General features: G+C 42.4%; 1 protein-coding gene across 1 annotated transcript; it reads left to right on the forward strand.

Annotated features, from left to right (window-relative positions):
* The first annotated feature begins 56 nt into the window (after positions 1–56).
* Positions 57–11,878, forward strand: LOC137154380 (glutathione S-transferase theta-1-like). The gene is made up of 5 exons (XM_067549974.1): positions 57–244; positions 2,453–2,537; positions 3,594–3,744; positions 9,374–9,550; positions 10,622–11,878. The coding sequence occupies exons 1-5, from the start codon at positions 133–135 to the stop codon at positions 10,820–10,822; spliced, it is 726 nt and encodes a 241-aa protein (XP_067406075.1). The 5' UTR covers positions 57–132; the 3' UTR covers positions 10,823–11,878.
* Positions 11,879–12,262: the final 384 nt, after the last annotated feature.

Genomic DNA, 12,262 nt, shown 5'->3' on the forward strand with positions numbered 1-12,262 from the left:
GGCCAATCAGAAGTGAGGAGAGATGTTTCTTTTTGGGTCGCCACGTGACCCGCAACTATAACCGGAATCCCCGCCGCCGCCGCTGGCCCCGGCCCGGGGACGGTCCTTTTCCCACCCTCCCAGCCGGGCAGGATGGGGCTGGAGCTGTACCTGGATCTGATCTCCCAGCCCTGCCGATCCGTCTACATCTTCGCCAAGAAGAACAACATCCCCTTCGAGTTCAAGCACGTGGAGCTGCTCCAAGGTGGGGAGGCTGAGCACTGTTCTCCCGCCCCCTTCACTCCGCTCCCTCCTGGAGAAGGAACCCGATCACCTGACCACCCCCCAGCCTCCCCCATCTCTGTTAGGGGCTGAGCGCCATGTGACGCCTGCCACTTCCACAGGCACACCCACACGGCCACCTTTTCTTCTCTCCTCTGTGCGCTGCTCTTCGGGGCCTCCTCCTACCATAACCTCTTCTGTGTTGCACACACCCCCTCCATATAATGTCCCTTTGTGAGAGACTAGCACGTGCACAGGGAATGGAGATTTATAGGCAAATCCAGCTGGGACTAGATCTCCTGGTTTATTTTGGCTTGTGCACTGATGTGTCATCTCTTGGGTTTGGTGGTGCAGATATCTGTGAATCTGGGATAAGCTGCCTTGCTGCTCAGGCCCACCCTGTTAAATGAGTTGGTGTATTCTCTTAGTGCTTTGCTGTGGGCAAGTTCAAACAGTGTCCTCTTTATATCCAGTGTGCTTCTGCTATACAGTAATAGGAACAGTTCCCTGACCCCCTCAAAGAAAACAAGACTCTTATACAAAAGTAATTAAAATGCTGGCCTACTCTGCAAAGTCACTAGTAATGCTATTTCCAGCATCCATATTTATTATGACTCAGTGACTCCAGATCATATCTTCTGTTTAAAAGAACAAGATTTATTTTATCAGCAAACTCACCCTGGCATCTGAGAGTTAAACTGGGTTATTTCTTTCATCTTTATTATCAGCAATTAAGAGCTTTAGGTCAAATGATTTCCTTAGTGACACACTAACCTTCATTGGGATTGGAGAGGTATAACGGGGCATAAATTGGCCAACATTATGTTTATTGCTGATCCCAGGATGAATGTGCTGGGATGCCGGCAGGTAAAAAACAATTTTTTTCTTGTAAATTTAGTAAACTTGATCACTAGTTACCGAGATACAATAAAAGTTGGGACCCCAGGCATAATTCATTTAATTAATTAATTCATTCATACATACAGTCATTTTTCAGGATAGCACCACTCTTCAAACAAACTGTCCTAACCCTAATATTTTGTTATGAATGAATTAAATTCTGTTGCTGGCCAGTGACTCACTTTTTGAAACAACATTAAACCCTGGATTATTCTGCCCATCCATGCTGATCTGTCAGGGTCATCTTTATTAATCTGGAAGAGCAAAATTCCAATCTCAGTAGCTGACCTGACTTTTTAATATTTGCTATAGTAATAAGCAACCATGCTGCCTTTTCACTTCTTGTAGAGAGTATTGTTGTGCAAAACCAATGCTATTTCAGTCTTGGACTGCAAACGTGACTGTTTATGCAACAATGAACCCCTGGATAATCATGCTGAGTAATCAAACCTGTGTGAGTTTACATGGACTTGCAGCTGTTGACAGCTTTTTTTCTTTCTGAGATACTCTTAAAAACAGAGGTGAATGGACTAATAAAGGAAATCAAAGACTTCTATCCCTTGCTTTCTAGGCTAGGCTGACCTGACTTCTTGTGGTTCTTTATCCACCCTAATACCACCTCTGGAAAAGCAAATTGAAATTAGAAATGTCTCCCTCATTCCATCCTAGCACAACTCGTTGTTAATTCGTTCTATAAAATTAAACATGAGTTTTTAACCTGTGTGATGTGAAAATCCCTTGGAGAAGGCAATGGTGTAACACCATGGGCACATCTGCTCCATTGAGAACTAGTCTGTCCCCTCATTTCCCTTCTTTCTTACTTTTGGCAAGTACACCATAAAAACATTCATGCCTTTATTGAAATCTCCTCCTTCTTTCCCTCCCCCAAGATCGTAGGAAATGCTCTTCCAATTTCAGACTGGCACTTTGCAGGTACATTTTTCCGGGTGTTTCACTTTCCACTAGCATTAACAGGAATCAAATGACTGTGCAATGCACTGAAATGTTTGGCATAACTATCAGGCTGCAATGTCCCTGGCTAGACTTTTTGGCTTTTTAATTTATGTTCCTTCTTTAATCTGAAAAATGTGCCTAAGGAAAAAGCCCATTGATTTATTTATAACAAAATGCCTCTAAATGTCTGGTGGCAATAGCAAAATATTGCCAGTGGCTTGGCTGATCCCCATTAACAGGTTCCAAATGGGCAATACGGACAGTTCAGCTTCAGCTTCTATTGGTTTCTCCACCACTAGTCATTGACTGTTTTTCTTATTAATTATAACTCTTTTAGGGCACAACGTTCAAGAATTTAGCAACATAAGCACCCTGAAGAAAGTGCCTATACTGAAGGATGGAAACTTCACCTTATCAGAGAGGTTAGAATGCAGAGGTAGAAACCTCTCCTCCTTGTTGCAGTGTTTACAACCATAGCACTTCTGAGCTGCATGTTTGTCTGCTGCAATCCACCACTACAAAGATGATAGGATGGTGTTTGGTCTTGCTAGGAAATGTGGGTAATAAGGAGTCCCTGATGGTTTCAGATTGTCAGAGGCACTGAGAAGAGCAGTGGCTGAGTGTTCTGGGGCTTTAGATTGGAATCCCACCAAGGCCCGCGAGGGGAAGTGTTAGTGCCAATCTGTGTCTCAGTGAAACACACCCTGGATGATATTGAGAAACAAGTTGTAAGTGCAGGAGACAGTGTGGCACTAGGCCTTCCTTTTTCACTCAGACTGTGACTCTTCTGAAGGGTTCTTAGGACCTTTCCTGATGCTAATATTCACACAAACTTGTGGGGCTCAGACCCCCAGTAAACAGAGAGCAAAATGGGAAAGCAGTGTTTCAAGAAGCCCAGGAGAAGGTTTCCCTCAAAACGCCCCACTAGTATCAGGGTCTGAGAGAACTTTGATTTACACAAGTCTTATCTTCTTTGCTAAACCATAATCTGCAAGTTCTAAATTTGTTTATATTAATGGGTCAGGGAACAAGAAAAAAGTGGTGTATTTTTGAGAGAATACATTCTAGGACCCACGTCTTTGTAAGGAATGTGTGCAATGTACTTTTCATAGCAACAAAATAAAGGCCTGGTCCAATGCCTGTTGAAGTCAATAGAAGGATTCCCTTTGACTTCAGTGGGGATTGGATCAGGCCCTAAATCACAGTGAGAAAAAGGAAATGCAGAAAACACTACAACACTACAGCATACTTCATGATGATAGTTTTATAAAACATCATTGGTCTGTGATTCTTAAAGAGTAAAGGGTACTGTGTGTTATCAGAACAAGCAGTGCTGACCTACTGGCTCCTGAGCTGTTTCTTGACCCCCTAACATTACCACACTTTCTAAATGGAAGCGATGTAAGGAGAAGAGGAGGAGGATGCAGTTCTTCTCTCCTTAGCTCGCAGGTTTACTGTTTCCTCTTTTATCTGGACAGCACTGCAATTCTTCTGTACCTGAGCCGGAAGTACAACACCCCTGATCACTGGTACCCGTCAGAGATACAGAAACGGGCCCAGGTAGATGAATACATGTCCTGGCAACACACTACTGTCCGGGCGAATGCTTCTAAAATTTTGTGGCTCAAGGTAAGGGGGCTAAATATCAAAAGTGCTGAATACTAGCACTTGCCAGTGCTATAAAAGGGCTGTGTTTAAATGGCCTTTGTATAAAAGGTTTGTCCTATCTTTCCAGTATCACTCATTTTGCCATCCTTAGGTGTATGGAACAAGAACATAGGGAGGAGGTATATTTCCACTAGGTGAATCTACAAGAATTTGTTTCTTTACCCATCATTTCTTTTCCCAGCCCCACCAGACTACACTATGTCTGGCATAAAGCCCACAGCATCCAGCACATATTGATACTGTTTGAAAATGGGCATAGCTGCTGTGATGGAAATAAGGAGAGGGGGCTGACTCACATTTTCAGGTCCATTTTGAAGAGGACAGACAGTTGTCCCTTTGGAGACTTGGAGAGAGAGTATTGTTGTTAAAGTGACAGTGCCTGGCAGATACTGTTTTGAGTACTACTTAATCAACCCACTTGATAGTTAACTAGTGCCAAGAGCCTTAAATCACTATGGGGGATGGTTTAGGGGCTTGAGCTCAGATCCACAGAGGAACTTAGGCATTGGTTGCCTAACTTCTAAGTGTCTAGAAAAATCACAGGAACAACACTCTGATCCACAAAGCCTGAGTGAGACTCCCTGTACATGAAAGATGAGAGATAGGCACCTTTGAATGTGATCACAGAAGCCAATGCATTGGAGGGGAGCCACCTAAACTAGCCAATGGGAGATGCCAATGACGGGGGGATGTGCTAACCTGTGCCCCTGTCTTAGAGATAGTTACCTAAATCAGGGCGGCAGGGAAGTGATGATCTCTGCTTGGCAATCCACAAATGGGACCCCTGCTCCTGGAGTCAGGCGGCTTAGGCACCTATGGCATGTCTTGCAGGAATGAGTTAAGTGCCTGCCTTGCACCATACAAAACAGCTGGAGGAAGAGGAGGAGGTGATGGTGCCACCCACTTTGTAACTTTTAGCACAGTCAGAGCACTTGCCTGGGATGTGGAAGACCTAGGTTCAATTCCCCTCCCTGCCAGAGGGGGAGAAAGGATTTGAACAGGGCATCTCCCATCTCTCAAGAGAGTGCTCTAACCGCTCTCTCTTTTTCTGTCTCAGTGACTGGCCCAATGACTATTTAAGTAGTTATCCACGGTGAAAGTCATTGGGCCAGAGAGAGAGAGGGAATGAGTCTGCAGCCCAGTGGTTAGAGTACCCATCTGGGAAGAAGGAGACCTAGGCTCCAATAATTCGTTAATTGTTTATCCAGACTGCAACAGTTTTAGCAGGAGAGACTGAGGGAGCCCTACAGCAGAATATTCCATACATCAGTAGTTAGAGGAGTTTTCTGAGGGGTGGAAGCCATTCTGTTAAAATGCTTTGTCTCCATCTGATAGAGGGGGGAGTTTTTCACATCACAGACAAGATCTCTAACTACTCAGCTAAAAGTTATAAGGCAGGCACCACCACCACCTTTATTCAGATTTTGAATGGGACCAATCCAGTATGGAGCCTCAAAGCACATCTTAGAGGTAAGTAGTCATATGCCTGCCTTCCCTGGGTTATGAATTGCTCTGGAGCTTAGGCAGGAAATAGGTGTATATATGCCTAGAGGGAGGCAGCAGTGTGCATGCTCAGGGGTAGAAATGTAGGTGCCTATGGAGTTTGGCAGGAGTTTTGTGGATCACAGTGGAGCCAAAACTGGGATTTAGGCACCTAAGTATTTTTGTTGAATGGCCTTTTGCCACTGGGGATGCAGCTGTATGAATTCACCTGAATGGAGAAGTCTGGAGCAAGAGCACCTCTCCTGACATCTGCAGAACAAGAAGGATTCTAGAAAACTAACTTATCAGCCCAAAGAAGACTCCCACAGACAATCCATTATATCTTAGGTCTGCCAAACAAGATGTCATCACTTCTTACCGGTCAACCTTTTTCCCTTCTGTAGATTTGACTGGGTCTCTTCTCCAGTTGCCTCTTTACCTGTGCATATTCCATTCTTGCTCTCTAGATGCTGAGAAGCCCTGGAGTTCCCAGCGATCCTGACCACATACAGAATCATGAGTTTCTCTGTGAAATGATGCCCTCTCAGCCGCTCATGTTGATGGGTGCAGTGCCAGAAATCTGAGACTAGCCTTAGGCCGGGGGGAACCATCTTTTTTAAAAGGTAGTTACTTCGGAGCCCCCAGCATGTTCTCCTTTCCAAACACACCATTTCTGTCTCTCTATTTGTAGCACCTGTATTTGAACCCTCAGCTGCTTATCCTTGAGGTCCAAGATTCCATTCTAAGTGGTATCTACTTTATCAATTACTGTCTGTGCTGCACTGATAAGCTTGTCTTTGAACACAGTTCACTGTTATTTTGGGAGCAGTAGCCTGACCCATTGCTGGCTTTTGTGACTGCTTCAAAGCCTTTTGGTAATAAACTGCTCTCTTGTGTAAACTGCCTCATTTCCCTCTGCTGAGTTTCCTGCTTATTCCTTGGCTTCCTGCAGTTTCTCCAGCATGAACATCTCTCAAGAGTTCTGTCTTCTTGATTGCTTAGGAATTTTAATTAGGAAGTGTAGAAGTTAATAGAGAAGCAAAGGGACACAAGGAAAACTTTATGGCCAGCAGAGTTAAGAACAATAAGAAGTTTTTAAAATATTAGGAATAAAAAGAATATTGAGAATGGTATTAGTCCACCACTAGATGCAAACGGTACCATTATCAATAATAATGCAGAAAAGGCAGAAGTGTTGAATAAGTATTTCTGTTCTGTATTTGGGGGAAAAAGATGATGTATTCTCATCACATGGTGATGAAACACTTTTTCCATTCCACTAGTATCTCAAGGGAATATTAAATGGAAGTTCCTAAAGTTGGATATTTTTAAATCAGCAGCTCCAGATAACTTGCATCCAAAAGTTTTAAAAGAGCTGGCTGAGGAGCTCACTGGACCATTCATGTTGATTTTCAATAGGTCTTGGAGCACTGGGGAAGTGCCAAAAGACTGGAAGAAAGCTAATATTGTGCCAATTTCTGAAAAGGGTAAACAGGATGACTTGGGCAATTATAGGCCTCTCGGCCTGACAGCAATCCCGGGCAAGAAAATGAAGTGGCTAATAAGGGACTCGATTAATAAAGAATTAAAGGAGGGTAATGTAGTTAATGCAAATCAAAATGGGTTTATTGAAAATAAATCCTGTCAAACTAATGATATCTCTTTTTGATAAGATTACAAGTTTGGTAGATAATGTTAATATTGTTAATATAATATATGTAGACTTCTGTAAGACTTTGACTTGGTACTGCATAACTTTTTGATTAAAAAACTAGAATGATATAAAATTAACATGCACACATTAAATAGATTCAAAACTGGCTAACTGATAGGTCTCAGAATGTAATTGTAAATGAGGAATTGTCACTAAGTGGTTGCGTCTCTAGTGGGGTCCTGCAGGGATCAGTTCTTGGCTCTACATCGTTTAACATTTTTATCAAAGATTTGGAAGAAAACATAAAATTAGCACTGATAAAGTTTGCAGAAGACCCAAAAATCGGGGGAACGGTAAATAATGAAAAGGATTGGTCCCTGATTCATAGCAATCTGGTTCACTTGCCAAACTGGACACAAGCAAATAATATGTGTTTTAATATAGCTAAATGTATATACCCAGGAACAAAGAATGTAGGCTATACTTACAGGATGAGGGACTCTATCTTGCGAAGCAGTGACTGAAAAAGATTTGGGGTTGTGATAGAAAATCAGCTGAACATGAGCTCTCAGCTGTGACCAAAAGAGCTAATGCAATCCTGAAATGCATAAATGGGAATCTTGGGTAGAGGTAGAGTGGTTATTTTACCTTTGTATTTTGCACTGGTGTGCCTGGAATACTGTGTCCAGTTCTGGGGTCCACAATTCAAGAAAGATGTTGATAAATTGGAGAGGGTTCAGAGAAGCTCCACAAGAATGGTTAAAGGATTAGAAAACCTGCCTTATAGTGAAAGACTCAAAGAGCTCAATCTATTTAGCTTAACAAAAAGAAAGTTAAGGAGTGGCTTGATTACAGTCTTTGAGTATCTACATAGGGAACAAATATTTAATAATAGACTTTTCAGTATAGCAGAGAAAGGTATAAAACGATTCAATGAATGAAGTAGACATATTCAGACTGGAAATAAGGTGTAAATTTTTGACAGTGGGTAATTAACCACTGGAACAATTTACCCAGAGTTGTGATGGATTCTTTTTTAAATCAAGATTGGATGTTTTTATAATAGCTATATTTTAAGAATTATTTTGGAAAAGTTCTGTGGTCTGTGTTATACAGGAGGTCAGTTTAGATGACCAAAATGTTTCCTTCTGGCCTTGAAATCTATTATTCTTTCCTTGTGTGCTTTGGTTTGTTGGCATAATTCCTCTGGAAACATTCTTGCTTCATAGATCTCTTGTTCTGGGGACCTTTCCAGAGTGGAATCAGTTTAGCTTTGGGAGCAAGTCCTGGGGCAAGATTCCCTACTTAATCCAGGCTGCCAAGTACCACTCCTCAGTTTGATCAATTGAGTTATTTTGAATATTATCATCACTCCTGAGTTCCATACAGAGCCATAAGAGGCATTAAAAAAATAAAGACAGACATTAAAATGCTCCCACATTTTTAAGTGCCTGTGTGAAGTTAAATAGCTCCATTTGGGATGGTTGTCCAATAATCTTATATCTTGTGACCATAACCAACCAATTGTGAACATAAAGAAATCCACTTTATATTTAATATGTGTGTATACAGTATACATATACATACAAATCACTTACATGGTGCTGTGATAATACAAATTAAAATGATGATGCTATGTGGTAAACTACATGCATCTGGCTCTTTTTTCTCTCTAGTGGTCTGATGGAGAACAGCAAGATCATGCAGCAAGGCCAAGAGTCTTTGGGAGATTTGGTGTGTCTCCTCTTAAGGTCTACACTTGCACTTATGCTGGCAAAACTTTTGTCGTTCAGGGGTGTAAAAAACACATCCTCTGAGCAACGTAAATTTTGCCAGCATAAGCACTTATGTGGACAGTGTTATGTTAGCGGGAGATGCTCTCCTGCCAACACAGCTACCACTGCTTATTTAGATGCTTTATTATGTGGGTGGGAGAGCTCTCTCCCGCCGACATAATGTGGCTACCAAGCGCTCTTACAGCGGCACATCTGTACCAATACAGCTGTGCCACTGTAAGTTTTAAGTGTAGACTAGTCCTTACAGGGTAACAACAGATATTTTTTAATTAATGAAACCAAATTTTTAGGGATCCTAGTGCTCCACTTGAATTAAAAGATTATTTCACCTACTGAGTAGGAGCAAAAGACAGTGTGAGAAATGAACTGTGAAACCCAATGCATATGCTGCCAGCATTTGACATAAGGGTATCTGAGATCCACAGATTATCCTCAGAAATGCAACAGGACAATGTCCAACTGCTTGGAGGGTCCTATTAAGTCTCATCCTGATTGCTGATAGTTAGAGGTACAGAGAAGTAGAGGATACATACAGGCTGGGTGCTGGATTAACTCTCCTGTAAACACATGGATCAATCTATGCATTTCCCCATTTGGCGATGACTAAATTCCATTGCATGAGTATGGAAGCTAATCCTATTCCCTCCTCCCTATGCAGGTGGTGATTCCCCTCTTCACAGGAAAGCCAATACCCTTAGAGAAGCTACAGGAGGCTTTGGATGAACTGAATAATTCCCTGAAAAAGTTCATAGAGAAGTTCCTGCAGGACAAGCCCTTCATCGTGGGTAGCGAGATCTCCCTGGCAGATCTGATGGCTATCACAGAGCTCATGCAGGTGAGTGTAGGAGTGTTATTAGTGAATTTTCAGCATCATGAAAAACTGATGCTGTCTAAACTGCCTGAAGACCATGCAGCATGTGGTGCTGGTACAGCTTCCTTAGAGATGGGAATGAGAGTTTGAGCAGCAGCACATGATTGAGAAGGGAAGCAGGATTCGGCAACCTCATAAAGAGGGCAGATGCTATAGAACAGGCTGCCACAGTTTTGCTCTCCCTTGCTCTGTGTCGTCCCCCCCACCCCAATAAATCGTATGTTTGTTTTCCTTCATGTCATCCCTCCTCATTCCTGTTTTCTATCCTTCTTGTGAAGAATTCAAATCCTTATGAAGAGTAAATGAGCAGCAACAGGGAACTGATGCTTAGATTAAAATAAAGACCCGATGCCCAAGTGAGAGGGCAGGGGAGGTCATTTCCCTGATCTCAGTCTGCAAAATACCAACCAGGAACTTCACAAAGTACAGCATTTAAAATGAAGTGGCTCCTATATGAATAGGTCATTTGCCTGGAGTACTGTGTAGCAGCACCTTACACCCCTTCCCACACCTTCTCCTCTAGATGCTTCAAGGGGCAGCACTGCCTCCTTCCAGAGGGAGGGTCACCCTGCAGGTAAACTTTTGAGAGAGAACAAGAAAAACTGCTGATGCTGCAATTCTGATCTTAAACAATGATTTCATGTTCTCTGATTGACCAGCCTTAGTGCATGTGAAAACTGCTACAGCCACTGAGTCAAATTCTCTGCCAGTATAACTCTATTGGCTTCAGTGGAGTTATGCCACTGGAGAAAACTTGGCTCATTATCTCCTGACTTAATCTCTAGTGGTAGAGATTTGCAATAAGCACCACCTAAATTGCAACAAGGATGTACCTCACCCATCAAATCAGGCTCAGACATTTAGGTACTGGAGCAGATTGAGGGTGACACTGACACTCATCAGTAAATTGTCTTCCCACTTGTGGCAGTTGCAGGTTAATCCAGGCAGGGAAAGATTCTGCTGTACACAGATACCTGAAATTAATTCCTCTCCTTTTCACTAACGTTTGACTGCTGGGTCTTTCTCTCTGTGCAGCCTGCAGGTGCTGGTTGCAACATCTTTGAGGGCCAGCCCAAACTGGTGGCGTGGCGCAATCAGGTGGAGGAAGCTGTGGGGAAGGATCTCTTCCAAGAAGCGCATGAAAAGATCTTGAATGCCCAGGATTTGAGGAATATCCAGATTGACCCCCAAATGAAGGAGCAAATGAAACCCCAGCTGCTGAAGATGCTGAAGTAGGAGGAAATATGCAGCGTTCTTTTGCTGCTAGACTTTTCTGAATGTTTTTCTAAATCCAAACCCTAAATTTCCCTATTATGTGCAGTTATCCTGTGCCAAGAGGAAAGAACTTGTCACAGGTTTCACCTGAGTAGTGGAACTTTTCCATGTGCTCTGTCTTTATCCTTGGGTGAAGAGTGAGTCATCTCAGACACCTAATAGACCTTTTTTTCCTTAACGATAGCCTTTTTGAGGCCTGAAGGGGACAGTGTGTTGTCCCCCAAAAATTCACCCATTACTATCTCTCATGGGGCTTCCTCATTTCAGTCTCCTTACGGATCTTCATGCTGACTGTCAGCTTCTCTGCTCCTTAACAAACTCAAAAAGAAAGCACACTTCTAGCAGAGTCTTTATCCCCCTTATACACGCATCCTCTGGATTTCTCTCTGTGGAACTGAACGACTCTCTGGGACATTTTAGCTTCCTTGATCAACAGACATTGTTCTCATGTTCCTCTCCTCATCCTGTAATTGCCAGTGCCACTCTTCTCAGCTGGAAGTTTCTGCACAGAGGAGTGACTCATTCATTGGTGTGTTTTCTGTTCTAACCTCCTGTGCCCCATCTATAGGATTTTGTGCTCTTAAAGAGCTGCTAGAAATAATGATGCCATTGGACACCCCAGGCAGTGCACTTTCTGTGTGGTTGCTTGCCCAGAATACCAGTGAGTTCTATCACATGAAGTGCCAAATGTTTTGTGCAAGTCTTGGAAATGCACTGCCTGATATGCTGTTACTGTTATAAAATAGAAATTAAAAATAGAAACAAGCATTTACTGTAGTTTATTCACATGGATATAACAATCTTTCAGCCAGACAGGAACTCTTGCATATACTGTACTGTACTGTCACTGCTTGTTCTTACCAGAAAGATCACAGCATGAGTTTGTGTACTTTTATGTACCGACATTTTCTGAATCTGCTTAGACTGTATCAGACATCTACCTCAGATTCATCAGCTGCGAGTGTGCCTTTTCATAATACTGTATAGCATATGTTCAAAATAAAAATGCAGCAGTCTTTTGTCTTTGGGTGTTTCGTTACCTTCGCTTTTAGAGGATCTGGGCCTGAAATGCAATAAACTTAAAGCAGAGCTTCGTTCCCTTCTCTTTCAGACACACTTTCCTTCCTTAAGAAGCTCCAGTTAGGGTTGGTAGGTTTTGTTTTTAAATGCCCTAATCTTCTGGAAGTGTCCATTTTTAATGAGGTTTTTCCACTCAAAAACTGTACATCATTAACTCTCCATCACAAAATTCAAATGATGGGCCAGTCTCAGATTTTGCAGCTGAACTTTTTTATAATGATAATGTTACCCATTATCACTGTTGCCACTTTAGCATAAATAATCAGGTATATTTGTCACACTGTCAGTTGGAAAATAATGTGGTAGCTTTAACCTCTAAAA

Source organism: Emydura macquarii, unplaced genomic scaffold (genome assembly GCF_026122565.2).
Source record: "Emydura macquarii macquarii isolate MOO-44397 ecotype Brisbane River unplaced genomic scaffold, CSIRO-AGI_Emac_v2 contig_1254, whole genome shotgun sequence".
NCBI lineage: Eukaryota > Metazoa > Chordata > Testudines > Chelidae > Emydura > Emydura macquarii.

What these genes read in the sequence shown, in the direction of transcription:
- LOC137154380 (XM_067549974.1), top strand. Translation starts at nt 133, where the DNA reads ATGGGGCTGGAGCTGTACCTGGATCTGATCTCCCAGCCCTGCCGATCC. An exon ending in AACTTCACCTTATCAGAGAG is followed by an intron (nt 2,538 to 3,593) that starts GTTAGAATGCAG and finishes TTATCTGGACAG; the next exon opens with CACTGCAATTCTTCTGTACC. An exon ending in CTATCACAGAGCTCATGCAG is followed by an intron (nt 9,551 to 10,621) that starts GTGAGTGTAGGA and finishes CTCTCTGTGCAG; the next exon opens with CCTGCAGGTGCTGGTTGCAA.